Source organism: Poecile atricapillus, chromosome 35, assembly GCF_030490865.1.
Source record: "Poecile atricapillus isolate bPoeAtr1 chromosome 35, bPoeAtr1.hap1, whole genome shotgun sequence".
Lineage (NCBI taxonomy): Eukaryota > Metazoa > Chordata > Aves > Passeriformes > Paridae > Poecile > Poecile atricapillus.
The window spans coordinates 1,600,787-1,625,842 of NC_081283.1; the positions used below are offsets into that span (position 1 = coordinate 1,600,787).

The following is a 25,056-nucleotide window of genomic DNA, read 5'->3' on the forward strand; positions in this document are numbered from 1 at the left end:
AGGGTTTCCAGTGGAAATCCTAGGATCTGAAGGAGCAAGGAATGGAGACCAGATCCCAAACCAGAACAGGTGCAGGGGCAAGAAAACAGGACCCGTGTGAGGGAGAACAGCTCCCATCACCTGGGATTCCCTCAGCCCCCCCAAATCCCTCCCTCCCCCCCAAAACCTCTTGAACATCAACATCTCGAGTGGTACCTCCCCAAAAGCCCCCCGGGATCTTCCACAGCCCCTTGGAATTAAAAGGAACCAAACCACTAAGATATAAGTTAATGCTTAAATTATTTGTAAAACATCTTAAATTTTCTGTGACATATTTTAAATATCCCCCATGTTCCCCAGAGGGGGGGTCAAAGCCCAACACTAACTGGGAGCCTATGGGGGAAAGGGAGGAATAGAGAAAGGGTTCCTTATCCTTTCACAGCTTTAACAACTAAATATCAATAATAAAAGTTATATTATAATAAAATAAGTTCTTCGTGAGGCAGTGGAGATCAAAAAGCCCTTAGAAAAGCCCCGCAGGTTTGGGCTCGGGCTCTGGACTCAGTAGTAAAAATGGGGTTATTTGGGGAGGGGAGGCAGCGGGGGGGGCGGTTCCGAGGGCAGGGGGGGCGGTCGGGGCTTGTCCGTGTTGCTGGCAGCTCTGGAGCTGCTGGAAGCCCGGGGGTTCAGGAGCTCGTACGAGTGGTGGAATTCGAAGGCGGGGGGCTGGGTGGGCTGCATGCCCTGCGCGCTCAGCAGCGAGTGCAGCATGTTCACCGTGTCCTGATAGTCACTGGCCTGGCTGACGTTGTGCCCGTTGGCCCCCGAAGGCCCCTTGTCCGATTTGTGGCCACTCCGGGCTTTGCTGGGCTGGGATAAATCCGAGCTGTGCCCAGGCAGGTGGGCAGCCCCAGGAAGGTGGGTGTATGGGAAGGGCACTCCAGGGCCTTTGGAGACTTTGCCCACCTTGGGCGGGTGCTCGTGGGGCATGGCCGGGGGCTCCTCGGGCAGGGGTCTTTTGCGGGTAGGGGCGAGAGGCCCGTAGCCCTTGTGGGGGGTGGCAGCAGCACCGGGTTGGGCGCTGTGTTTGGAGTCCCCTGGGCGCTTGGCCGCGGTGCTGGGGCCGGCGCCGAGCTGGGCATGCAAGTGTTTGTGCGAGTGGTGGTTGTGGTGATGGTGGTGGTGGTTGGACGAGTGGCCCTTGTGCTTCTCTTTGTACTCCCGGCTCTTCCCGCCGCTCTCATCCGCGGAGCTGTGTCTGTCTCCGGGACCCGGCACCTTAATCCGCATCTTGATCTCCTCCTGCTTGGAGGGGATCGGCCTCTCCCCGCCTCCCCCCACCGCCGGGATCCTCATCTTGAGAGCTTTGTCACCCTTGTCGGCGCCGGGTGGGCGCTCGGGGTTCTCCTGCCCCGCGATGGGGATTTTCAGGACGATTGGGGAAGGGTTGCTGTCCTGCTGCCCTTCCCTCTCCCGCTGCTGCTGCACCAGGAGGTTCTGTGCGGCGTAGGCGTACTGGGAGCGCACGTTTGCTTCCATGTTTTCCAGCTGCCGCTTCTGTGCCGCCAGCTCCTCGGCGTGCTTGGCCCTGTATTCCTTGAGGGACACCTTGGCCGAGGGTGCGTTCTTGGTGTTCTGCTTGGGGTAGGCAGCGCCATCCTGCTGCGGGTGCTCAGCAGCCGACGTGCTCTCGCTAGTCCTGTGGATATCCAGCTTGGCCGGGGGATGCCAATGATCCGCCTGGGATGGATCCGCAGCGCTCGGCTCCCCGGGGGAATCGGCTGCGGCCGGGAGCGCCGGCCCCGCTCCGGCGGTGGAGGATGTAGACATGCTCATGAGCCCAGCGATGTTCATGTCCGAGCTGTTGTTCCTGGAGATCATGTTGAGGATTGTCTGCTCTGACAGGCTCTCGTCGTCGCCGTGGTCGTCGGTCTTGGATTTCCTGGCTGCTTGAGAGGCCTGGAATTAAACAAATTGGCGTGTCTTTACTTGGGGTGTCGCTGGAGCTGGTTTAATCCAAGCAGCTCACCAGGACAGTGCAAGATCTTCTTTAAAGACAGATCCACTTTGCTTCCATCCCTCCCTCTGGGAAAATTCCCAACCCCTGGAAGCAGGGCTGCTAATGCAGCTGGAAAACCAAAGTTCTGTACAAGTTAATTCGCAACAGACGAACTTGAGCACCACAAGCACTACAGCATCCCAACTCCACACACAACTCCCTCCCTTGCTGTCCTGCACTGTGATTCCCAAAGGAATCACAGCCCGTGTCCAAGCTCCTTACCCGCCAGTTCCGGATCCGTTTCAGTCGGCTGGGAGTTTTCTCGAGGATTTGCAGGAATTCATGAGTCAGTTCTACAGAGGAGACACAAACCCAGGCGGGAGGGTCAGAGCAGCCCCAGTCCATCAGTACAACCCCCTCATCTGACAGATGGGATGGAGCTGTGCCAGGAGGGGAATTCTGACAACTGGAATCACTGACCCATTCAAACTCATTTCTCTGTGGTGCTACAGAAGCTGCTGCTGCCCTGGAAAACCTCAGCAAGCCCTGAACTCCTGGAGCCCGTGAGGTGGTGTTGGAACATCAGACCCAGGACTAGCGATGCCAAAATAATTTAAGAGCCTTTTTTGCAGGGAAAAAACCTCGCTCCCAAACTTACCATCTAAGAGCTCCAGAGTTACAGTGCCATCAACGTATTCCCACCAGTGCTTCCCGTCCGTGGAGACTGGGATCTCCCAGTTGGACCACTTACAGGCCAGGTGGATACAGACGCAGGCCACAACGGGCGGGGTGTACTGCAGGCTGAAGGTGGTCAGGTGCAGGCTGACGTCACCGGGAGAGAAAACAAAAAGCCATCAACTCCCACGCCTGAGCTGCAGATCCACGCGGGACATGGGGGGAACGTGGCCCTCTGGACCTTCCCAGAACGACCCTCGGGCACAGCCAGCTCCATCCTGCTCCAGCACAGCGGGGCTCCGCTTGTTCGGGCCTGCTTTGCTACGGGGGATTTGGGTTTTCCACCACCAGATTTTGTTCACAGCTTTTATAGAGGTAATTTGGGAGCTTCTCTGAGAGGGAAAGTCACTGGGGACCTGCCAGCCCCACCTGTGCTCTGAGGAGAAACTCATCCCTGGTTTGCTACAGGGAATTTGGGTTCTCCTCCAAAGGAGGAAAATCAGTGCTGAGGTCACCTGCCAGCCTCTGCTCTGAGCAGAAACTCATCCTTGTTTTACTACAGGAAATTTGGAATCTCCTCCACCAATTTTCCTGTTTATCCCTGTTTTGATGCAAGAAATTTGGGATTCCCCTTCAAGGGAGAAAGTCACTGGGGACCAGCCCCACCTCTGCTCTTGAAGAAAAATTCGTTTTTTTGCTCATCCCTGTTTGGCTACAGGGAAGTTGGGATTTCCTCCATCTCTGTTCATCCCTGTTTTGCTACAGAAAATTTGGGATGTCCAGGGATGAAAGTCAGTCCTGGGGTCACCTGCCAGCCCCACCTCTGCTCTGGGGAGAAACTTCTTCCAAGCACAACTCCTGGATGGCATTCAAGGAGCAAACCTGCCTTTTTCAGCTTTAGCAAGGGTCTGCTCACTCCCAGGGGATTTTTAGGAAGACACTTTATGTTGGAGTCACTCAGGAGAACCTGAGCCAGGTAACCTATCAAACATTTTTATTAATAAATTGATTTTCCACATGGCCATGAGTGCTGGGAAGTGTGGGCAGCACCAGGACCAGGAGAACTGAGGGACTACGAGGATCCTACAGGAACACCAGAGCTTAAGGAAACACAGAAGCAAGTCTTGAGTGTGGGATTTGAATGTGGGTCCTGAATGGGACCTTTAGGAATTCTGCCACCGAGCCCCCACATGGCACCATCTCCTCACCACCCCATTCAACATTTTTTCATCAGTAAAAAGGGGAGAGGCTGAAGTTTGGCATCTACAGCAAAAAATCCTCAAGTTTCATGGATACTGGGTTTATCCAGAGGAGTCAAACCCAGGAAAATCAGAGCCTTGGCAGAGCAAACTCGAGGACAACAAAAAGCCCCAGAACGATGCCAGAACGAAACCAAAGGGAACACAAGGATAAATCCAGCTCATCCCAGAACTTGCTCTCTCAAGCAAAACTGAGGCTCTTCTTCACACTTTCTGCCTGGATTTCCCTCAATTACAGCCTTAACTCCTAATCCCACGGCTTTGAAATTCTTGCTGCAGGGATAAAACAGGTTTCAGGGCTTTGTTTACCCAAACATCACCAACACCACATTCCTGAGGCCGGAAATCCACAGGGCGCCCTTTGGAGCCTCAAACACCTTCAACAAACAGTGAAGGTGAGCAGGGAACACCTCCCAGGTGGAAAAGGGAAACCACGTGCCCAGACATTCCCAGTCAGGGCTTGGAGGCGTCTCTAGCTTCACCTGGCACCTAAACCACTTCTCCCTCCTTCATTTCCCAAAAACTCAGTGTTTTCCATGTCCATGATTTTGTCTGTGCCAAACATTACCTCCATGATTTGTATGAAGCTGATAATCCAGGAAATTAACTTCAAAAATAATCCCAACAAAAGTGCTGGCATCAGGCTGGCAGTGAAAATTTAGGGACAAAACAAATCAGAGAAAGAATTTGGGGCTGATTTTCATTTCCAGAGAAAATTTAACGAGAAAACAAGCCAAACTAAGAACTTAGGGCTTATTTTCCTTTCCAAGGGAAACTTAGGGGCAAAACAACCCATACAAAAAACTTGGGGTTGATGTTCTTCATTTATGCCCCAAATCAGCCTTTTTTAGGGTACAAACCATATTTATGGACAATTTCCACAGCACCTTATTGAGTGAAAACTCTCCAACACCCAGGAATAAGCAAGGAAAAATTTATATATTAATTTCCCCTCCATCTCTTTGGTTTGTTTGGTTTTTTTTTTTAATTTCTCAACTAAATTCTCATCAAATAAGCAGTAAAGCTCCTGAGTATCTTATCTACCTTATTTTCCAGCTCATTTTACCCAGCAGCTGGCAAAAAAAGTGGCTGGAACCTTTTCTTAAGGCTCTTCCTGCAGGATTCCCAGTTGCTTCCAGACTGAGCGATGCCCTTGGGGCCACAGGCAGCAGATAAATTATCAATCAATTATAAAATTATAAAATAATAACCTGTTTGTAGCCATGAAATAGGAAGTTTGTGCCAAGTCCTTGCTGGCTGCAAGAAAAAAAAAAGGAAAAAGCAAGTGTTATTTTCATATTATCATATTTTAGTGCAAGGACCATGGGCCACCCACAGATTGACCAGCAGGCCACAGCCACAAGGATTTAGGGAACTGCTGTTCACTGAGAGCTTTGTGTGGTTCAGAAGAGCCAGAACCATCTCAAACTGCTGCTGTTTTGAGAATCAGAGGGATGGATCAGCTCTCCTGGGAGGAAAAGCTGGGAGAATTGGGATTGTTCAGCCTGGAGAAGGCTCTGGGGTGACCCTGTTGTGGCCTTTCAGGTTCCAAAAGAGCTGAAGTGAGACTCTGGATGGGACCTGGAGTCAAGGGGGAATGGTTTTTCACTTGGAAAAGGTGAGATTAAGATGGGATACTCCTCCCTGTGAGGGTGGCCCTGATTGTCCAGAGAAGCTGTGGCTGCCCCATCCCTAAAAGTGTCCGAGGCCAGGTTGGAACAACTTGGGCAAGTGGAAGTTATCCTTGTCCTCCCAACCCAACTCATCCCAGGGTTCTGGGAAGCTCTGGAGCAATCCCAGCTGGACACTCCCCCTTATTTTCCTCCCAATTCCCTCTCACCTCGGACAAGCTGGGTGCACTTCACCACATGGGTGTGAGGATGGTCAATAGTGATCTCAAACCCTGGAAGGACACAGACAAAGGACCATCAGAACCAGCAGCACAGCCTTGGGTCCGTGTTTCCTGCACCCCTTCCCTCCTACAGCCCTGCTTGGAGCCAGGCAGGAATAGAGGAGCCCGTTTTTCCTGTATCCAGAAGCCTCAAGTTCTCCAGCTACAAACCCAGACGGTCTCTGGTGCTGCCAGACCTCCCAGCTTCTGAAAGGCCTCACTGGAAACAAAACAACTATTAAGGATTTTAAAAATAGCAGGACAAAGCCTCTTGAAGCAGCTGGGAGGAAGGCAAAGACAATGGCATCTGCTCCAAGGAATTTCTCTCACCCAAAAAGCTGAGAGGAAGCAGATTGTTTTCCCTTTGAATGGGCCTAAAGCATTGAGGACAACTGAGTTTAATCCTCGCTCCCGCTTCCTCCTCAGTTTGGGAATTTTGTTTGAAAGGGGAAAAAAGAATTCCAATTGGTCCATGTGCACAGCAGATCTGCAGAATGTTCTGGGAGAACTGGGATGTTTTAAAAAGGCCTCTGGAGAACTGAGCAGTTGCAGAACTGGGCTTGGTTTAGCCACAGGCTTGTGGTCCATGACACCTCTGCCTCTACTGAAGGAGGGACACAGGGTGTCTGCTCTGAATCCAGTCAGGAATAACAAATCCTGCTTTTTTGGAGGGAAAATCTATCTACAAACTGCCTCTGAAACAGAACATTTGTTAGTGAACAGAACTTTTAACAGTACATTTGATAAAGAAACAGGGGACCAGCTCCAGCAGCCACAGCCCTATGTGGAGACTCCTACTTCCAAAAACACCCAGAAACTGTTCCTGGTTTGTTGAGTTCTGGGGATTCTTCCCCCATTTAATTATTTGATCAAAATATTCACTTTTAACTCATTTTTTAAGACATCTCTCAGTACAAACTGCTTCCTGCAATAGAACTGGAGCATTATAGACTGGAATTCGATGGTCTTTAAGGTCCCTTGAAACCCAAACCATTTCATGATTCTATGACTGAGCCAGAAAGCACAACCCAGGACAAGGGCAGGTGTCCAAGCAGCACAAATCCTGGTTTTCTTAGGAAAAAAAAAAAAAACAAAGAGACCAACCACACTTAAATCTCTCAGCACTGAGCCTGGCACAAGTTACACCTGAAAAACTGATGTTAAAACAGGAGTCGGACTGAAAAACAGGGTTTGTTGTGTGGACTCTGTGGAAGAAGTGAGGCTCTCCAGCCTGTGGAATTCTCCTGGCTCTGGGATTGGTGTGGCAGTCCGGCCGCTTCGAGGAACTTACCCAGGGTCTGTAGGATTATGCTCTCTAGAATGACCAGGTCTTGGGCTTGTTGCAGGTAAGCCTGGGGTTGAGAGGACAGGCAGGTTACTCATGGAGAGGCACTTGGATCAAGCCTGCACATTCCTAACACCCTTCTCTCCGGGGCAAAAACGGGAATCTCCCTGCACGGGGGGACTGGCACAGATTCCCTGGAAGTGCTCAAGGCCAGGCTGGATGGAGCTCGGAGCAAGCTGGGCTAGTGGAAAATGTCCCTGCCTATGGCAGGTGGGTGGAATGGGATGGGATTTAAGATCCTTCCAACCCAAATCATCTGGAGATTCTAAGAAAGAGGGATCAGAGTTTTTTGGGGGGCCCTGGGTGCTGGTCTCCCACACTCCAGGGGTGGCATACGAGCAGTGCGGGAATCAGCTGCTTTTCCTGACTTTTTTTAAATTTTTTTATAAGTTTTCCTGGAAAAAGCTGCCCCTTCCAGCAGGACTCGCTGCTCAGCTCCAGCTAAAAGGGGCTGTCTGGAGAGATGAGGGATCAGCAATGTTTTTAACCCACTGAGACAGGAGTTGGGACAAACTGCTCCCAACGTGGAGCTCCTCTGCTCCACACCTGCATCCACACCCTCCTCAGCAGCACTCCAGGGACACTGGCACACCTGGATCCAGGTGTGCAGCAGAGGAGAAAAGGCTTTGTACAGAGCAGGGAAGCCCAAATCTCCCTGTAGCAGGAGAGGTTGGATTGAGAAGCTGCCCCTGAGCACCTCGGGAGGGTGGAGGAGCCGCCGGAGCCACGCGACTCCGGATGCCATTCCCGCTCCTCGGGCCTCCAGCGCTCACAGCACATCCCAAGGCTCTGTCCCCACACTTACCTCACTCTTGGTGTCCAGCAGAGGCTCCTGGGGGTGCAGACAGGCATGTGCCACCTTGATGACATGCTCCAGCTTCCGGGGCTGCTCCTCCACCTTGGCTGCCAGGAAAAGCGCTGCTGGCACCACCGACTGTGGAGGAAAACACTCTGTTTGCTTAAAGAGCCACTAAATTCAAGATTACAGCAAATAAATTACATGGATTCTTGATATTCCTTCAGGGAACGAAGGCTGTTCAAGTCTGGCCACCACCAGGAGAGAGAAAAGGATTCATTTCCCTTCCCAAACCTCTTCCAAGGTGAGTCCCTGGCCCAGGCAGCAGCAGGAGTGGATTTTGGGGGTTCCCAATGCCCCCCACCCCCCAGATCCCAGCACTTACATTCCTGTGGAACTGGGTGAAAGACTGCACCATGTAGAAGCGATGCATGTACACGATGGCTGTGTTGATGGTGAGCTGAGAGCTGGGAACAGCGTTAAGGAAAAGCACAGAGACCCCTGGGCTTGTCCAGGGGAGCCACTGGAGCAGACCCCACACACCAACCAACAGCACCAGGATGGGACAGGCTCTCCTCATTCCCAGGGTAAGCCTTCCCTGCATCCCAGGAGAGCTCTCTCTCCTCCCAAAATGGGGTCTTCTTGATCCCAAACAGGCTCAGCTCTCCCTGCTCCCTGGACGGTCCTTCCTGATAATCTAGCACAGCTCTCCCTGCTCCTGAAATCGTTTTTGGGATCTCCTTTGGTCCTAAAATAGGCTCAGCTTTCCTAGACACTCGTGGATCGAGCTTTACCGAGCCTTCACAACACGCCAGTACAGCTTTTCCCACTCCCCTGACCGGATTTCCTCAATCCCAAAAATCGCCCCGCTCCTAGGCCAGGCCTTCCCAACACACCAGCACAGCTTTCCCTGCTCGTGAAACGGGATTTCCGCCATCTCGAAAGCGGCTCGGCTCTCCCTGCTCCCGGTCTGGCCGTGTCTTCCCTTCCCCGCATCCCGGCACTGCCTTCCCCACTCCCGCAATCTCCTCGATCCCAAAACGGGCTCGGCGCACCCGGGCCGGGCCTGCCGCTCCCTTCCAAGCGCCCCGGCACAGCTCTCCCCACTCCCGGGCCGGCCAAACCTTCCCAAGCCTTTCCAAGACGCCAGCACAGCTTTCCCTAAGCCCGAAATGAGATTTCCCGAAACAAAAACGAGCTCGGCTTTCCCCGCTCCGAAAACCGGCTCGGGCCTTCCCATCACCCCAGCACTGATCTCCCCGTCCCGGGCTCTCCTCGATCCCCACGAGACTCGGCTCTCCCCTCACCCGCTCCCGGCTCTCCCCTCACCCGCTCCCGGCTCTCCCCTCACCCGCTCCCGGCTCTCCCCTCACCCGCTCCCGGCTCTCCCCGTACCGCTCCCGGCTCTCCCCTCACCCGCTCCCGGCTCTCCCCTCACCCGCTCCCGGCTCTCCCCTCACCCGCTCCCGGCTCTCCCCTCACCCGCTCCCGGCTCTCCCCTCACCCGCTCCCGGCTCTCCCCGCCCCGCCCCGCTCCCACCCGCGGCCTAGCGCGGCCTAGCGCGGCCGGATACACGTTGAGGCGCTGCCCCATGTCTTGCAGCAGGTTGGCCGCCTGCTGGCGGTACGAGAGCTCCTTGTCGGGGTCCAGGCCGGCGCGACGGGATGGGCTCCGTTCCAGCTGCTCGCGGCTGAAGTACCAGCGGCGCCCGGGCCCGGCGCCGCCGCCGCCCGCTGAGGCCTCCATGGCGGCTCTGCGCCCGCGCGGGGGACGCGGCGTGCGCACGCAACGCGGCGACGTGCTGACGTCAAACGTCGGGTGGGCGGGCGCGGGGGGAGCCGTTAGAGGTGCGAGCGTTCCAAAGGCGGGAGGGACCGTTGGGGGGGCGGGGACTGGGAGATGCCCCGCCCCTCACGGCCAGGCCCCGCCCCGCCCCTCACGGCCAGGCCACGCCCCGCCCCTCACGGCCAGGCCCCGCCCCGCCCCTCACGGCCAGGCCACGCCCCGCCCCTCACGGCCAGGCCACGCCCCGCCCCTCACGGCCAGGCCACGCCCCGCCCCTCACGGCCAGGCCCCGCCCCGCCCCTCACGGCCAGGCCACGCCCCGCCCCTCACGGCCAGGCCACGCCCCGCCCCTCACGGCCAGGCCCCGCCCCGCCCCTCACGGCCAGGCCACGCCACGCCCCTCACGGCCAGGCCACGCCCCGCCCCTCACGGCCAGGCCACGCCCCTCCCGTGAGGCGCCGCCCGCCTTCCCCCTCACGCCGTGAGGGGTTCGGATTTCAGCGGGTCCCGCTACACCCCCGCACCTCGGGGCGGTCCCGGTGGCCCTACCACCGGCTTCTCAGCTCCCCCGTACCGGCACTTCTACGCACTGACAGCCGGGGACCCCCGGGAAACCGGTGTGTCCCTCCACCGCGAGACCTCAGTGTATCACCCCCCCCCCAGGACTCCGGTATGTTTCCCCCCAACCCCGGGACCCTGAGGTAGCGGGATTTGCTTTCCCCACCCCTCCAAGATCCGGTTTTACCGGGGTCCCGCAGCCCCTCGCACCTCGAGGCGTTGCCTGTACTCCCCAACCGACTTCTCACCCCCCTTCCCTCACCGGGACCCCTCGTAACCGGGACCCTTCGTAACCGGGACTTCGCTGTGCTCCCCCTCCGGGACCCCTCATCACTGCGATCCCGGTGCTTTTGCCCCCCTGGGATCCCGGCCCCTTCCCAACCGGGATCCCCGCAAGCCCCTCCGGCCTCCCTCCGCCCCACAGGCCAGGCCACAGCTCGTATCCAAAGTGTTTTATATATAATTTATCTGTACACACGAAGGACAAAGTACCTCAGGTCTGCGCTGGGATGAGGGAGCCAGTGCCCCCCACACTCCCCCGGGCTGAACCCCCCCGCCCCAAAACTGCTTAAAAAAAAAAAAATAAAAGAAAAAAAAAAAAGTCACTTCATTAGGTTTTTTTTGCATTTAAAAGGGGGAGGATCTGCCCCCCCTCCCCGCCACAGTCCCCCCGGAGGGAGCTGGGACCCCCGGGGGGTGAGGGGGCTGCGGAGATGCTGGGCCTGCTCCCCACCCCCCGCAGGCGGCACTTCAATTTGGCACATGGAGGGGGCTGGGGACCCCCCTGCCCCCAAAACCCCCTGCACTCCCTTTCCTGGGGGGGCCCCATCTCCCCTCTTTGGCACATGGGGGGTTTCAGCAAAGGGATGGGGGTTGCCATGACCCCCCCCCCAAAAAAAACACCCCGGTGCAGGGCTGGGAAACACCCCCTAAAACACCCCTGGAGGGAGGGCACAGGGTTACCTCCCCACACCCCCCAACCACCTCCCTTGTGTCCATTTCTCCCTTTTCTTTAAAATATGTGGATTTGGGGATTTTTCCTTTTTTTTTTTTTTTTGCCTGAGCTTGGCACAGGCTGGGGGAGTCCCTGGCGTGGGGGGACACCATGGGGACCCCCCTAACTGCCCCCAGGGCCCGCATTGAGGAAGTAGGTGGTCATCTCCCCCTTGCCCTTGACCTTGACCAGCCCCCGGCACTCCAACACGTAGCCCTTGGCCGCCAACACCTGGTACAGGTCTGTTGTCACCTGGAGGGAGGACAGGGGGGTGAGGGGGGTCCTTGGGGGTCTCTGGGCAAGCGTCCTGTGCCCCTCCCACCCCTGACTGACCTGGATGCGGTCGGGGACCCCGGTGCTGTCCATGCGGCTCGAGACGTTGACGGTGTTGCCCCAAATGTCGTACTGGGGTTTGCGAGCCCCAATGACCCCTGCCACCACTGGGCCCATGTTGAGGCCTGGGGGGACATGGCTGAGAGTCAGGGATGACCCCCACACTCAGGGAAATGGGGGGAGGGAAGGGGAAAAGGGGAAAAGAGGAGTGATGGGGGAAAGAAGGGGTGGGGGGGTGAGATTGGAAAAGGAGGGACAGGAAGAAGAGGGGTGTGAAGGGGGAAAAAGGTGGGGAGAGGGGAAAGGGGAGGTGAGAGGGGAAAAGGATGGGGTGAGGGGGGAAAGGGGGTACAAGAGGGGAAAAAGGGCAGGAGGGGAAAAAAGGGGGTGCAAAAGGAAAAAGGGGTGCGAGAGAGGAAAATGGGGTATGAAAGGGAAAAAGAAGAGGTGATTGGGAAAGCAGGAGGTGAGAAAGGAAAATGGGGTGCAAGAGCCAGCAACAACAGCATGGGATGGCTAGTGTGCAAAGGGTGTGCAAAGGGTGTGCAAAGGGTGTGCAAAGGGCTCACCAATCTTCATCTGGAAGTTGTTGAAGGAGTGCTCATTGATGTACTTCATCTGCTCCATGAGGTGCATGGCGTAGTCGGCCAGTGCTGAGATGTGGCTCCGGCCCTCGCGGTCGTAGGTGGCCGCGTTCAGCCCCGATGCCGCCATGTAGGTGCTGCCAATGGTCTTGATCTTCTCCAGCTGCCGGTACTTCTGCTCACTGATGATCTGGGGGGACGGGGTGGAGTCACCCCCACAGCACCTCGACAGGGCGATGGGTACCCCAAATCCTGCACCCTATCCTGTGGCTCCATGGATGCTGTTCCACGGCTTTTGCAGCACCTCCTGCACTGTGGCTCCACAAATGCTGCTCCACAGCCTCTCCAGCAGCCCATGACCACATCCCCTGCACCCCAACCTCCCCCATGGTGTTCCACAATCTCTCCAACACCCCCTGCACACCATCTGCTGCACCCTGTCCCTCCTGCACCCTGTCCCCAAACATGGTGCTCTGCAGGCTCTCCATACCTTGTGCATCCACTTCACTCATGGTCCTCCACAGCCTCTCCCACAACCCATGTCTGTGTCCCCTGCACCCCATCCTCATCCATGGTGCTCCACACCTTCTCCAGCACTCCATGCATACCATCTCCTGCACCCTGTCCCCAAACCTGGTGTTCCACAGCCTCTCCAACACCCCATCTTCCTGCACCTCATCCTTGTGCACCCTATCCACAACCTCTCCAGCATGCCCTGCACCCATTCCTGTGGCTCCATGACAGCTGCTCCATAGCTTCTCCAAGGATGGAGTGCATCCTGTACCTCATCCCCACTGCTCCACTGCCTTTCCAGCACCCCATAACCCCATCCACTGCACTCCATCCCTGTGCACTGCACCTCCAAGCACCCCCTCCCCTCTCCCCTTCTCCGCCCCAGCACCTCATCGAAGTCGGCAATGATCTCATTGAGCAGCCGCAGACACTCCACGCCCTCGTTGTTGGCCTCCAGCTCCACGTAGAACTCGGAGAAGTTGCTGATGGAGGCGAACATGACGGCCACACACTCGCAGGACTGGTAGTAGAGCTCGTCATTGCGCCGCTCCCGTGCCAGAAAGTGCGCGGCCACGTCCTTGGGCAGGATGTTGTGCAGCAGCCGCCGGTTGTAGGCCTGGAGCTCCTCCATCTCCTCCTTCTCACCTGTTGCCTGTGGGCACAGACTCAGGTGGGAGCTGCCACAGGACCCCACGGCTGCCCCAGCATCAGGGTGGGGAGAGGGGGTTGGTCCCAGCCCCATGGTCACCACAGCCCTGGGGTGCAGGGAAAGGGTCATGCCCAGCCCTGTAGCCACCCTTGTGTCAGGGTGTGGGCAGGGATTGGTCCCTGTCCCACAACTGCCCCGGTTCTGGGATGCAGAGAAGGGTCAGTCCTGGTCCCAGCATGCAAGAAAGGGGTTGGTTCCAATCCCACAGTCATCCTAATCCCAGGGAGCAGGGGAAGAGTCAGCTCCTGTCCCATAGTCACCCCAATCCCAGGGAGCAGCGTCAGTCCCAGTCCCACAACCACCTCGGTTCTGGGGTGCTGAGAGGGGTCAGTCTTGTCCCAGCGTATAGGAAAGGGTCAATACTGCCCCTGTGGTCACCCCAGTCCCAGGGAGCAGGGAGGGGGTCGGTCCCAGTCTCAGGATGCAGGAAAAGGGTTGTTCCCAGCCCCCCACACCTTGGTCATACCTGGAGCTTCCAGAGGAAGTCGAGGCGGGCAGTGGACTCGACCTGCTGGGCGTGCAGGTACAGGGCAAGCGCGAACACGGCCAGGACCACGGGAGTCACGTAGCGCAGGGCCACCTTCCCCTCTGCAGGGCTGCAGGACCCCCAGGAGCCCTGAGGCAGGCTGAGGGACCCATCCTTGCCCACCCAGAGATCCCAAACTGCACCCAGACCCCAGAGATCCACCCACCCACTCCAGAGACACCAAGTCTGCAGTCAGACCCCAAAGTTCCACTCACCCACCCAGGGGAACCCCAAACGTGCACCCAACCCCAAAGATTCACCCACTCACCCAAGAGATCCAAAATCTGCAACCAGGCCCCAGTGACCTACTCAGACCCCCAAGATGCACTCACCTCCTTCAGGGACCCCAAACCTGCATCCAGACCCCAAACATTCACCTTCCCATCCCAGGGACCCTAAATCTGCACGGTAGACCCCAAAGATCCATTCACCCACCCAAAGGAGCCCCAAATTTGCACCCAGACCCCAAAGCCAAACCAGAGACCCTGAGGCTGTACCTACCCCCCAGTGCTGCAGCACAGACCCCCAAGGGACTCTCCTGCTTCTGCCCACCCTCGTCCCCCTGCGCCCAGGTCCCCACCAACTCCAGTTTCCCACTCACCACTCTCCCTGGGTCACGTTGAAGGAGGGCCTGTGGGGACAGGAGCCAAGGGTCAGTGGGGTGGGAACAGGGCTCTGAGGTGGGGACCCCTGGGGCCCAAGAGCACTCACAGGGCATTGGCCACGACCAGCAGGTCAGCATTGTCAAACAGGGCTGCGTGAGGCCCCTCCACCAGCAGCAGGAACGTGGCCTCGATGCCCACCATGAGCAGCAGCTTCCCGATGCTAGTGATGTGCAGGAAGACGGAGCAGGCGAGCAGGCTCAGCACCACGCTGTAGCTGAAGTACTGGGGAGAGACGTGGTGGGACACAGTGGCACCCCAGAAACACCAGATGGTACCCAGGAACAGCAGATGGCACCCCTGGGATCTTTGCAGCACCCTGGGAACCCCAGATGGCACCCAGGAACTAGGACTGGCATTCCAGGAGCCCCTATAGGACCCTGGGAACCCTGGATAGCACCCCTGGAACACTGGATGGCACCCTGAGAACCCCTGTAGCACCCTGGGAACCCTGGATAGCACCCCTGGAACACCGGATGTCACCCTGAGAACCCCTGTAGCACCCTGGAACCCCTGGATAGCACCCCTGGAACACTGGATGTCACCCTGAGAACCCCTGAAGTACCCTGGGAATACTGGCAGGCACCTCTGAGAATACTGGCAGGCACTCCTGGAAATCCCTGATGGCACCCCAGTAACCTCTGCAGCACACTGGGAGCCCCAGATGGCACCCCTGGGAACACCACCCAGCACCACAGGACTCCTGAAGCACCCCAAGAACCCCGGATGGCACCCAGGAACTATGGGAGGTACCCCAGGAACCCTGAATGGCACCCTGGAGAACCCTCTGCCACCTCAGAAACACCAGCTGGGACCCCAGGAATTCCTGCAGCACTCCAGGGACCCCAGACAGCATTCCAGGAACTCCTGCAGCACCTTGGGAACACTGGATGGCACCCTTGGGAACCCTGCAGCACCCCTGGAACTCCTGCAGTACCTCAGGACTCCCAGCACCTCCCCACGCCCACAGGGACCTTGCACCCCTGGGGACACTGTGCCAGCACCCAGCAACCTCAAGGGCTCAGTGCCAGCACCCACTGAGGACCTTGGACCTGAGCAACCTGTGCCAGCACCCCGTGTGTGTGGGGACCCTGTGCTGGCACCCTGCACCCATGGGGACCCAGTGCCAGCACTCTGGGGGACACTGAACCCTCTGGGACCCTGTGCCAGCATCCTTAGGGACACAGTGCCTGCAGGGACCCCATTCCAGCACCCTGCACCCTCAGGAACCCTGTGCCAGCATGTTTGGGGACACTGTGCCAGCACTCTGAGGGACACTGCACCCATGGGGACCCTGTGCCAGCACCCTTGGGGACAAAATTCCTGCAAAGATCCATGCCAGCATTCCTGGGGACACTACACCCATGGGCACCCTCTATCAGCACCCAGGGAGGACTTGGCAGCAGCAGGGACCTCTGTGGGAACCTGGCCCCGTGCCCTGCAGCAGGTGGTGCCCAGGGCCACTCACCTCGGGGAAGTCACAGGCCAGCCCGTCACCATGGCAGGAGCCCGCGGGGGTGCCCAGGGAGAAGTTGAGGGCGCGGAGCTGGCAGGGCCCCACGGAGCCGGGGGTGACGTTGAGCTCACGGGCGGCGCAGTCCCTCAGGGCCACGCGGCTGCAGGAGAACTGGGGGGCCAGAGGGATGAGCCGGTGCCCCGCAGCTCCCCACAGCCCCCCAAAACCCCCCAACTCCCCAGGACCCTACCATGTTGATGAAGGCAGCGGTAAAGACGAGGAGGATGGTGAAGACGGCGATGCCGGTGCTGCGGGCGCGGGACTGGACAATGCCGCGGGAGAGCTGCTGCAGGGTGGCGGGGAAGAGCTGGAGGGGCACCAAGGAGCCTGTCAGGCATGGCTGAGCCCCCCAAAAACCCTCCCAGCCCTCAGGTACTCACAGCAACGCAGGAGTAGATGGCACAGATGAAGAGGATGGCAGCAAGGACGATGAAGATGCTGACGTAGACCCCGAGCATCAGCGAGGAGCTGGGGAGAGGTGGGAGGTGAGTGATGGGGCTGGTGGATCAGAGCTGGTATTTTGGGGGGCTGCAGCACTTACTGGGGGAACACCACGATCTGGAGGCAGCAGATGAAGCAGAAGACGAGGAGGGTACAGGCCACGTAGCCACCAAAACGGTCATCGACCTTCTTGGAGTACTGAGGAGACAGGGGGAGGTGGGAGGGTTGGATGGATAGAGGGGGGACCCCAGGAACCCCAGGGGGATCCCAGGAGGAGAATGGAGGTGGGACTGAGGGGACACCAGTGAATGAGGTGGAGGCGAATGGGGGAAACCTGGGGGGACAGGATGGAGGGAAATGGGAGGACCCCAAGGGATGCAGATGAAGGGGACTGAGGACATCCCAGAGGATGGGATGCAGGGGGACAGGGACAATCCCAAAGGGTGAATGGGGGAACCCCAGGGGATGCAAGGACTGCGATGGAGATGGGGAGAGCCCAGAGGGTGGGGAAAAGGGGGACAGGACTACCCTGGAGCATGGGATGGAGGGGGATTGGGGGGACTTCAGGAAATCAGGGAATGGGATGCAGGGAGAGGACCCCAGGGGATGGGAGGGGACAGGGGGGACCCCAGAGGATGGAATGGAGGGGATGAGTTTGAGAAGGCAGAAGGACCATGAAACCAGCATAGAGAAGACCCCAAGGGATGGAGGAGAGATGGGAGGACAAAGATGATGACCGGGCCAGGGCAGAGGGGACTTTGAGAGACAGATGGAACAGTGGATCCAGAGCAAAGAGAACAGAGGGCCCCCAACCTTCTTCTCCAGCTCAGGGGTCTGGAAGGTGAGCAGAAACTTCTTGACGTGGTCCTTGCGGAGCTGGTCAATGCTGCGGGCATCGATGGCCCGGCTCAGGAACTCATCCACCTCGTCCTCAGGGTTGAGGGCCTCCTGGGCACCACGGCTGGGGAATAGGGGGGTCAGAACCCTCCCAGGCTCCCAGCTTTGCCCCAGGGAGGGGCTGGTCATGACCCCCCCCAGCAGCCCAGCATGGGAACACTTACTTGTCCTTGCTGGAGTCATCGATGCCCTGGGAGACACAAGGGAGACAGAGGTGTCAGAGACACTGGCATGGATGGGGGTGACCCTCATGAATGATAAGGACATGGGACATCACTCAGGGCCACCCAGGAAGGGGACAGAGTTCCAGGGGTAAATGGGGCAGGGGGGGTCCCCAAGGGTTCTTGGCAAGGACAAGAGGATCCCAGGGACCTGGAAAGGGAACAGGGAGGGGTCTAGGGGGGGATGTCTAACACCAGTGAGGATGGGAGACCCCTGAGGGTGCCCAGAACTGGTGAGAACAAGGAAGATCTCCAAGGTCTGATGAGCACCAGGGGCCACCCAGGAACTCCCTGAGGCCCATGGGCAGCAGAAGGAAGCCACAAGGGTTGTGGGCAGGGCTGGGGAAGCCACCAACAACCACGGAAGGGCAGCGAGTGGCTGATAGCACCATGGTGAGGGTCCCCCATGCCTGATGCCCTCCCCAGGGCTGCTCACCATCTGCCGGAAGGCCTTGGAGTCCTTGGTGCGGGAGAAGGAGCGCTCGGGCACCCAGCGTGGCACCAGCCCCTCGGTGGAGTTGGCACGAGTGCGCTGCAGCTTGGCCAGGATAGCTTTCTCCTCCTTCTGCAGGTGACACGGCCATGAGGGAGAGACCCCAATTTTGCCTCACCCCTGCTGCCCCCCAGACGACCCCCAACTCACGCGCTTCTGGCTGCAGCCGACAATGAGGAAGGTCTCGATGTTGTGCTCCTTGAGGTAGGCGTTGCGCTCGCCCCCGTGGCCCGGCTCCACCTCATAGTCCCCATTCAGGTACTGCAGCGTTGCCCAGGTGATGTGGATGCGCCTGGGGATGGGGAGATGAAGGTGCTGAGCCCTCCCTGCCCAGCACCCCTCACCCCAGACCCCAGCCCAGCCCCCCCGTCCCGGCTCACCCGGCTTTGCCTCCCGCTTCCATGTGGTTGGCGAGGGTGACATCGTTGGACCAGACATCGAACTGCCACTTGCGCAGCCCCAGGACGCCGCAGTGAACCCGCCCGCTGTGGATGCCCACACGCATGTTCACGTTCACCCCTGTCACCTCACGCACCAGCCTGTGGATGGGACCAGCACCACGTCACCCCCGGGCACTCTGTGGCACCCCCAGGTGCCAAGAAACCCTTGGCCCTTCAGGATTCCCAGGCACCACAGCACCCCAAGGCACCCCAAAGCACCACTGGACTCACAGGCACCCGAGGCACCACGGCACACCCAGGGTACCCCCAGGCACTGTGACACCCCCAAGTACCCCACGGCACCCTGAGGCACCTCTAGGCGCTGTGACCCAGACTGGTACTGGGGATGTGCCAGCACCAGGACTGGGAATCATCCCCCAAGCTGTGGTGGCACCTGGGACTTGCCAAAACTGGGAAAATTACAACCCCCCAAGTTGAAGTGGCACCAGGGACACAGCAGTACCAGACACAGCTCCTCAGGGTTGTGGTAGCACCTTGGGACGTGCCAGCCCAGGAGATGGGCACTGGGGACACAGCGGGGCTGGATGCAGCCCCCCAAACTGTGGTGGCACCAGAGATGAACCAGCCCAGAGGATGGGCACAGCAGGGTCAGGTGCAGTCCCCCAAACTGTGGTGGCACCAGAGATGAACCAGCCCAGAGGATGGGCACAGCAGGGTCAGGTACAGCCCCCCAAACTGTGGTGGCACCAGAGATGCACCAGCCCAGAGGATGGACACAGCAGGGTCAGGTGCAGTCCCCCAAACTGTGGTGGCACTGGGGACAGGCACAGCCCCCAGCTCTGCCCCACTCACGAGATGGCCTCGATCATGTCAACACCCATCTCCACACAGCAGTGAGCGTGGTCCCCGCGCGCCTCCGGCAGCCCTGACACGCAGTAGTAGCAGTCCCCCAGGATCTTGATGCGCAGGCAGTGGTTCTCCTGGGGGACATGAGCAGATTAGGAGGGCTCCAGGACCCCCCAAAGTCCCCCAGCCCCTCCACTCACCGCAGCCAGCTTGTCAAAGCGGGCAAAGAGCTCGTTGAGTGTCATCACCAGCTCCTGGGCTGTGCACTGCGAGGCCAGGCTGGTGAAGCCCTCGATGTCCGCGAAGAGGATGCTGCCAGGAGGAAGAGGACGGGCTGGGGATGGCCACACACCGGCCCAGACACCCTCCCCTGGTGATGCCTGCCCCAAACCTCGCCTGCACCCCATCCCCACTGTACCTCACGTTGTCATGCTTCTGGATGTAGATCTTGTGGAACATCATGTCCTCCTTCTTGGTATTGATGTCCTCCTTCATCTCCATGGCCACGTGCTGTGGCAGCACTGACAGCAGCAGCCGCTCCTGCAGCCAGAACAGTCCTGTCAGCAGGGCTGGGGTGCTGATGGACCCCCAGCCCAGCACGGGGACCCCCAGCACCCCCTGTCCCACCTGCTGACGGTTCTCCCGCTGGAGGTGCAGGCGCGCCTGGATGTAGCCACGGGTCTCCTGGAAGGCCTGGCGCTGCGACACCTCGGCCGGGTAGTGAGTGCAGACCCCCACCACGTTGGTGCACAGGAAGATCAGGGCATTGGCGCTGAGCTGGGGGGAAGGTGGGCTCAGTGTGACCACCCAGGGACCCTCAGCCAGCTCTGCCACCCTCCTGTGCACCACAGAACCCTGGCTTTGGTATGGTGGGTGCTGCTAAGGGGAGAAGAGGGGGCTGCAAAGAGAGGGATGGGGGGACATGGGGGCTCTGGAACACAGGGCAGGGAGGATGCAGGGACATGGAGACACAGGGGACAGGGTCAGGGGATGTGGGGCACCAAAGGACATGGGGGAACAGGGCAAGGGAGCTGCAGGGACATGGGGGACTTGGGGCTGTGGGAAACCAGGGAAGAGAGGATGCAGGGACCTGGGGACATGGGGGGGGGTGGGGGGGCAAAGAGACATGGGGATGGAGGGAGGGTAGGGGGATCACAGGGGCCTGGGGACACAGGGCAGGGCAGCAGAGGGGCCTTGGGGACACAGGGGACATGTACAGGATGAATGTGAAGGACCTGGAGACCCGGGGCAGGGGGAACATGGGGATGTAGAAAAGCAGAGCAGGGGGGATATAAGGATACAGGAGCCCGAGGCCAGGGGTACATGGGGGCCTGGAGCATGGGGGTCATGGGGACGCCCTTGGGAAGCAGAGGAAGTCAGAAAGCGGAGATGACTGCGGAGGGAGCTGCGGTTTCCCCCCGTCCCCATCCCCTGGGACCGGGGCCAGGGCTATTTATAGCACTCCAGCACACTGGGACACTGGGAGCAGAGGCCTCGCATCCCCTCCCCGGCCCCATCGCATCTCCCCGGAGCCCCAGCGCTCCTACCCTGAAGGGTGAACCCTACCCAGGGGGGCGGCCCCTCCCGTGACCCCGCTGGCCTCGGATGTCATTGTGTTCCTCGCCCTGTGCCCCGCGGGGACAGCACGTGGCCCTGGCTCTGGCCAGGCAGGGCGAGGGTGACGGGTGATGAGTGGCTCTGCTCAAGAAGGGGGAGCTGCTGGGGCTGGGAACACGCGGACCCAGGGACGGGGGACCCCTCTGCACCCCTTGTGCAAGCAGCACCCCCTCAGAGGGGCACTGGCAGTGTCCCAGCCCCGCCGGGTGACAGCCACTCCCCTGCCCCGGTGCCCTGGACTTGCGTCCTTCCTCGGGGGTTTCCGCCAGCCCTACAACGGGAGCTTTGTGGGTGCCCCTTCCTCCCGGTGCAGCCCACAATGCTGGGTCTGTGCCGGGATGAGGGGCCCATCCCGTCCCCCGGGGGCTCCGGCACTGTAGAGACCCCCGGCCCCACCTCGGGACCCCAGCATGGGACCTCCCCTGGGGCCCCCTGTCCCCGGGTAGCCAAGGGGCCCCTCCTGCATCTAGAACTTTCCGCCAGCAGAAACATCAAGTGCACAAAAATCCCAAATTTGCAGAGCGGGATTCAGGGTCGGGGGGGGTCCCACCTGCGGGTGGGCGGGACCCCCAGGCTCAGCCCCTCCCAGGTGTGTCCCTACCTGCTTCCAGAGGAAGGGGTCGGCAGCGTTGCGGTGCCAGGCGATGGCGAGGTGCAGGGAGGAGAGCAGGACCCCGGCCAGCACGGCCGCCCGCATCCGCACGGGCAGCAGCGTGTAGGTGATGTAGATGAAGAAGACGCTCCACCAAACGCCCTCGGCCGCGCTTCGGGGAGACACGGCCACCGTCCCCAGCGCCTGCACCCCAGCCAGCAGCCCCAGCACCACGTAGCTCACCACCCACATGTAGTCCTGGGGGAAGGCGCTGCGGCTGCACAGCACCATGAGGAGCAGGAACAGGGCCGTGGCACCGGCCAGCGCGGCGGCCGCCGGCACGTGTGGGGTACCGGGCAGGCAGAGGAAGAGCAGCATCACCCCACAAACCAGCACCAGCACTCCCATCAGCACCGTCAGGCTGCTCTGGTTCATCTGGAAGAAGTAGCGCTGGTAAAGCCGCTCCAGTTTGGCCGACTGGAAGCGTTTGGAGCGGAAAACCTGGAGCAGCCGCCGCCAGCACTCGCCGGCCGACGGCCGCCCCCCATGTCCCCCCGCTCCCTTCGGCCCCTTGGCCTCGCCGTCCTCCAAGCCCGCGTCCACCGATTTGAGTCCCAGGTCGCCCGCGGGCCCCTTCTTGCCGTAATGATCCTCCTGCCAAGTGCAGCGCAGCCCCCGGGGGGGTCCCGCACCCCGCTCCATCTCAGGGTCCTGCAGGCAGCTCATGTAGCGGGGGCCACACAGGCCGGCTCGGGGCCGGGGGCCCTTCTTGCCGTTGCGTTCCCCCCATGCCGTCTTCCGCTCGTCCACCTTGGGCACCAGGATGCCGCTGAACCACGACATGCTGTGGGCACCGAGGAGGGGTCAGCGCTCGGACCCCCACCCTGACACCCCAAGAGGGGCCCTGGTGTCCACGGGGGTTCAAGGCCGTGCAAGGAGTGGAGGGTCCTGATGTCCCCACCACCGCCCTGGGGGATGCAGAGCCCAAGTCCCAGCTCTCCCACTACCCCCATGGCCCCTGTGGGAGCGGCCAGTGCTGGGTTGCCGGTGCCCCAGTGTCCCGGTGCTGGGTGCCCGGTGCCAGAATCCTGGTGCACAGCGCTGGGTTCCCGGTGTTGGGTTCCCGTTGTCCCGGTGCCCAGTGTCCTGGTGCCCAGTGCGTGGCCCTGCCGAGGCCGCCCCGAGCCCGCCCTTCCCGGTGCAGCGACCTGCGACAAAGCTGGGACCGACCCGGGCGTCCCGGCCCTGTTTGTCTTGAACGGCGGCCAACGGGCTGTACCGGGCACGGCCGCCCCGGGGCACCGGGAACCAGCCGGGACGTGGCAGCCGGTCCCTGCCCCGGACGAGCGGCGGTGGAGAACGACCACCGGGAAGGGCCGGCCCCGGTGGCGGCGGCCGCCTCCCTCCTTTCCCTCCCTCCCTCCCCGCTCCGGGCACGGGAGCCCCGCCGAGCCCGGCCCGTACACGGGGACGCACCAGCGCCCTTCGGCCGCCGCACCGGACGCTCCCACCGTACCGGCAGTTCCCGCCGCACCGGACCCCCCCGAGCACCGCGCAGCCCCCCGGGGCCGCACCGCTCCCGCCAGCCGGGGGCCCAGCCCGGTGTCGCCCCCCGCCCTGATCCCAGTTCCAGTCCCAGTCCCGATCCCGGTCCCGATCCCCGACGCCGCCGCCGCTCCGATCCACCCCCCCCGCCCCTCCCGCCGCTCCCGGTGAGCCCGGGCGGCCCCGCTCACCTCCGCCTCCGGCGCTGCCGCCCGCGGGGCCCCGCGCCCCGCCGCGGCCCCGCCGCCCGCTCCTACACGGCGGCCGCGCCGCGTCCCCGCCGCCCCATCCCGCGCCCAGGCCGGGCCCCGGTGGCGGTGGCGGCCCCGGTCCCGGTCGCGGCCGCGCAGCCCCGGCCCGCCCCGGCCGGTGCCCGCCCCCCCCCCCCCCCCCCCGCCCGGATCCGCTCCCGGGCGCTCCCGGCCGGCGGCCTTAAAGGCGCAGCAGCGGCGGCGGGAGCGGCCCGGTACGGCCCGGAGCGGTGGGGGCGGACTCGCACCCCCGGGGCTGCGCACACGCGCACGGACACGGACACGAACACACGCACCGACATGGCGGGGACAGCGGGGACACGCGCGGCTGGGCCCCCCCGTGCCCGCACCTCCTGAGCCCCCCCGAGTGGGGCACTTGCACACCCACCCCAGTGCCCCCAGTGCCTCCCCCTGCACACCCGCCCCGCGTACATCCCTTGCACACGCACACATTGCACACCCTGGCACACGCGTGTTCCGTTGCACACCCTGGCACACGCGTGTTGCACGCACATGTGTGTTCACACGCACGCCAATCCCCCTGCACACCCGTGGCATTCACACACCCCTACACGCACACTCATCCCCTTGCACACGCACACACGCGGGAACACAAACCCTTGCACACACACACACGTTTTCCGTGCCGCACACACAGATATTGCACATTCGCACCCTCTTTGCACATTTGCACGCCCTTGCCCATACACACACCCTTGCACACTCAGGCAGCCCCATTTTACACTCACGCAATAATAATCTATATTCGTGTGCAAACTCATGAATCCCCGTGTTCACACACCTGTGCAGCCCTCAGGTACAGCGGGCGTGCACGCAGGTGCAGGTGCACACACACAGCCCTTGCACACACAGCCCTTGCACACACACAGACGCTCACAGGGGCACGCACCCCCTTATCCACACCCAAACACTTCATACGCTCTCCCTTGCACACACACGTACACTCACCCCTTGCACACCCTCACACATACACAGCCCTTACACCGCCCCCACCTTCACACTCACAGTTCTTACACACACCCCGTTATCCACCCTTTCCTTACACGATCACAGCCCGCCTTGCACACACCGTCACCCTTACACACCCCTTACACACCCCTTACACACCCCTTGCACACCCACAGCCCCCCTTGTACACACACACACACACCCCCTGCAGATGCCCCCACATTTCCACGCACCCTCATGCCCAGCTTGGCACAGGGCACCCCCGATACGGTCTCCCCCCACGAGTGGGGTACCCCACGAGAGCGTGGGACCGGCCCTGCCCTCCCCCCGTGGCAGAAGCTCCCCGTGCCCCCCCTTCCCTCCCCCGCAGCGGCGGCGCCGGGCTCGCACCCCCCCCGCCCCGGCGCCGGGCCCCGGGGAGCGCTGATTAATCATTAATTAGAAGCCGCCGGCGGGGCCGTGTCCCTGCGGCCCCACGCGGAAGTCCCGCCGCGCGGGGGATGGGGCGGCCCGTGCTGGGGCTCCACGGGGCTCCCAGTCCACCCCCGGTCCCCTCCTGCCCCTCCGCTCCGGTGATGCTGCAGCACCGGAACCGGCCGCCACCGTGGGCATGGCGGGGACGCGGGGCGTGGGGCGGATGGGCTGCGTCCCCCCACGG

At 60.7% G+C, this 25,056-nt stretch overlaps 2 protein-coding genes across 4 annotated transcripts; both read right to left on the bottom strand.

Moving 5' to 3' along the window:
* Positions 1 to 262: 262 nt before the first annotated feature.
* CCNT1 (cyclin T1) lies at positions 263 to 9,743 on the bottom strand. Of its 3 annotated transcripts, XM_058861221.1 has the most exons (9): positions 9,519 to 9,743; positions 8,330 to 8,411; positions 7,954 to 8,082; positions 7,095 to 7,155; positions 5,753 to 5,815; positions 5,124 to 5,169; positions 2,637 to 2,800; positions 2,261 to 2,331; positions 263 to 1,938 (listed from the first exon to the last, which is right to left on the bottom strand). In XM_058861221.1, exons 1-9 carry the CDS (start codon positions 9,689 to 9,691, stop codon positions 559 to 561), a joined length of 2,169 nt encoding a protein of 722 aa, XP_058717204.1. In that variant the 5' UTR covers positions 9,692 to 9,743; the 3' UTR covers positions 263 to 558. The 3 variants fall into 3 exon arrangements, with proteins under 3 accessions (XP_058717204.1, XP_058717207.1, XP_058717205.1); XM_058861224.1 differs by lacking the exons at positions 7,095 to 7,155; positions 8,330 to 8,411; positions 9,519 to 9,743 and having other exon boundaries at positions 7,954 to 8,029; XM_058861222.1 differs by lacking the exons at positions 5,124 to 5,169; positions 5,753 to 5,815; positions 7,095 to 7,155; ... (1 more) ...; positions 8,330 to 8,411; positions 9,519 to 9,743 and adding an exon at positions 4,957 to 5,108.
* Positions 9,744 to 11,272: 1,529 nt separating this feature from the next.
* On the bottom strand, positions 11,273 to 23,526 carry ADCY6 (adenylate cyclase 6). The gene is made up of 22 exons (XM_058861220.1): positions 23,370 to 23,526; positions 21,643 to 22,477; positions 20,052 to 20,201; positions 19,843 to 19,964; positions 19,625 to 19,736; positions 19,431 to 19,558; positions 18,558 to 18,716; positions 18,328 to 18,469; positions 18,121 to 18,249; positions 17,628 to 17,653; positions 17,380 to 17,527; positions 16,667 to 16,764; positions 16,506 to 16,593; positions 16,316 to 16,432; positions 16,078 to 16,236; positions 14,659 to 14,834; positions 14,549 to 14,578; positions 13,888 to 14,017; positions 13,101 to 13,364; positions 12,185 to 12,389; positions 11,616 to 11,740; positions 11,273 to 11,534 (listed from the first exon to the last, which is right to left on the bottom strand). Exons 2-22 carry the CDS (start codon positions 22,474 to 22,476, stop codon positions 11,406 to 11,408), a joined length of 3,471 nt encoding a protein of 1,156 aa, XP_058717203.1. The 5' UTR covers position 22,477; positions 23,370 to 23,526; the 3' UTR covers positions 11,273 to 11,405.
* Positions 23,527 to 25,056: the final 1,530 nt, after the last annotated feature.

Excerpts from the sequence above, each read along its gene's own strand:
- CCNT1 (XM_058861221.1), bottom strand. The coding sequence starts at position 9,691 with ATGGAGGCCTCAGCGGGCGGCGGCGGCGCCGGGCCCGGGCGCCGCTGG. Across the intron at positions 5,170-5,752 it reads GTGCACCCAGCTTGTCCGAG|CCAGCAAGGACTTGGCACAA; the intron begins GTGAGAGGGAAT and ends TTTTTCTTGCAG. Across the intron at positions 1,939-2,260 it reads AACGGATCCGGAACTGGCGG|GCCTCTCAAGCAGCCAGGAA; the intron begins GTAAGGAGCTTG and ends GTTTAATTCCAG.
- ADCY6 (XM_058861220.1), bottom strand. The coding sequence starts at position 22,476 with ATGTCGTGGTTCAGCGGCATCCTGGTGCCCAAGGTGGACGAGCGGAAG. Across the intron at positions 17,528-17,627 it reads GATGACTCCAGCAAGGACAA|CCGTGGTGCCCAGGAGGCCC; the intron begins GTAAGTGTTCCC and ends CCTATTCCCCAG. Across the intron at positions 13,365-13,887 it reads ACTTCCTCTGGAAGCTCCAG|GCAACAGGTGAGAAGGAGGA; the intron begins GTATGACCAAGG and ends CTGTGCCCACAG.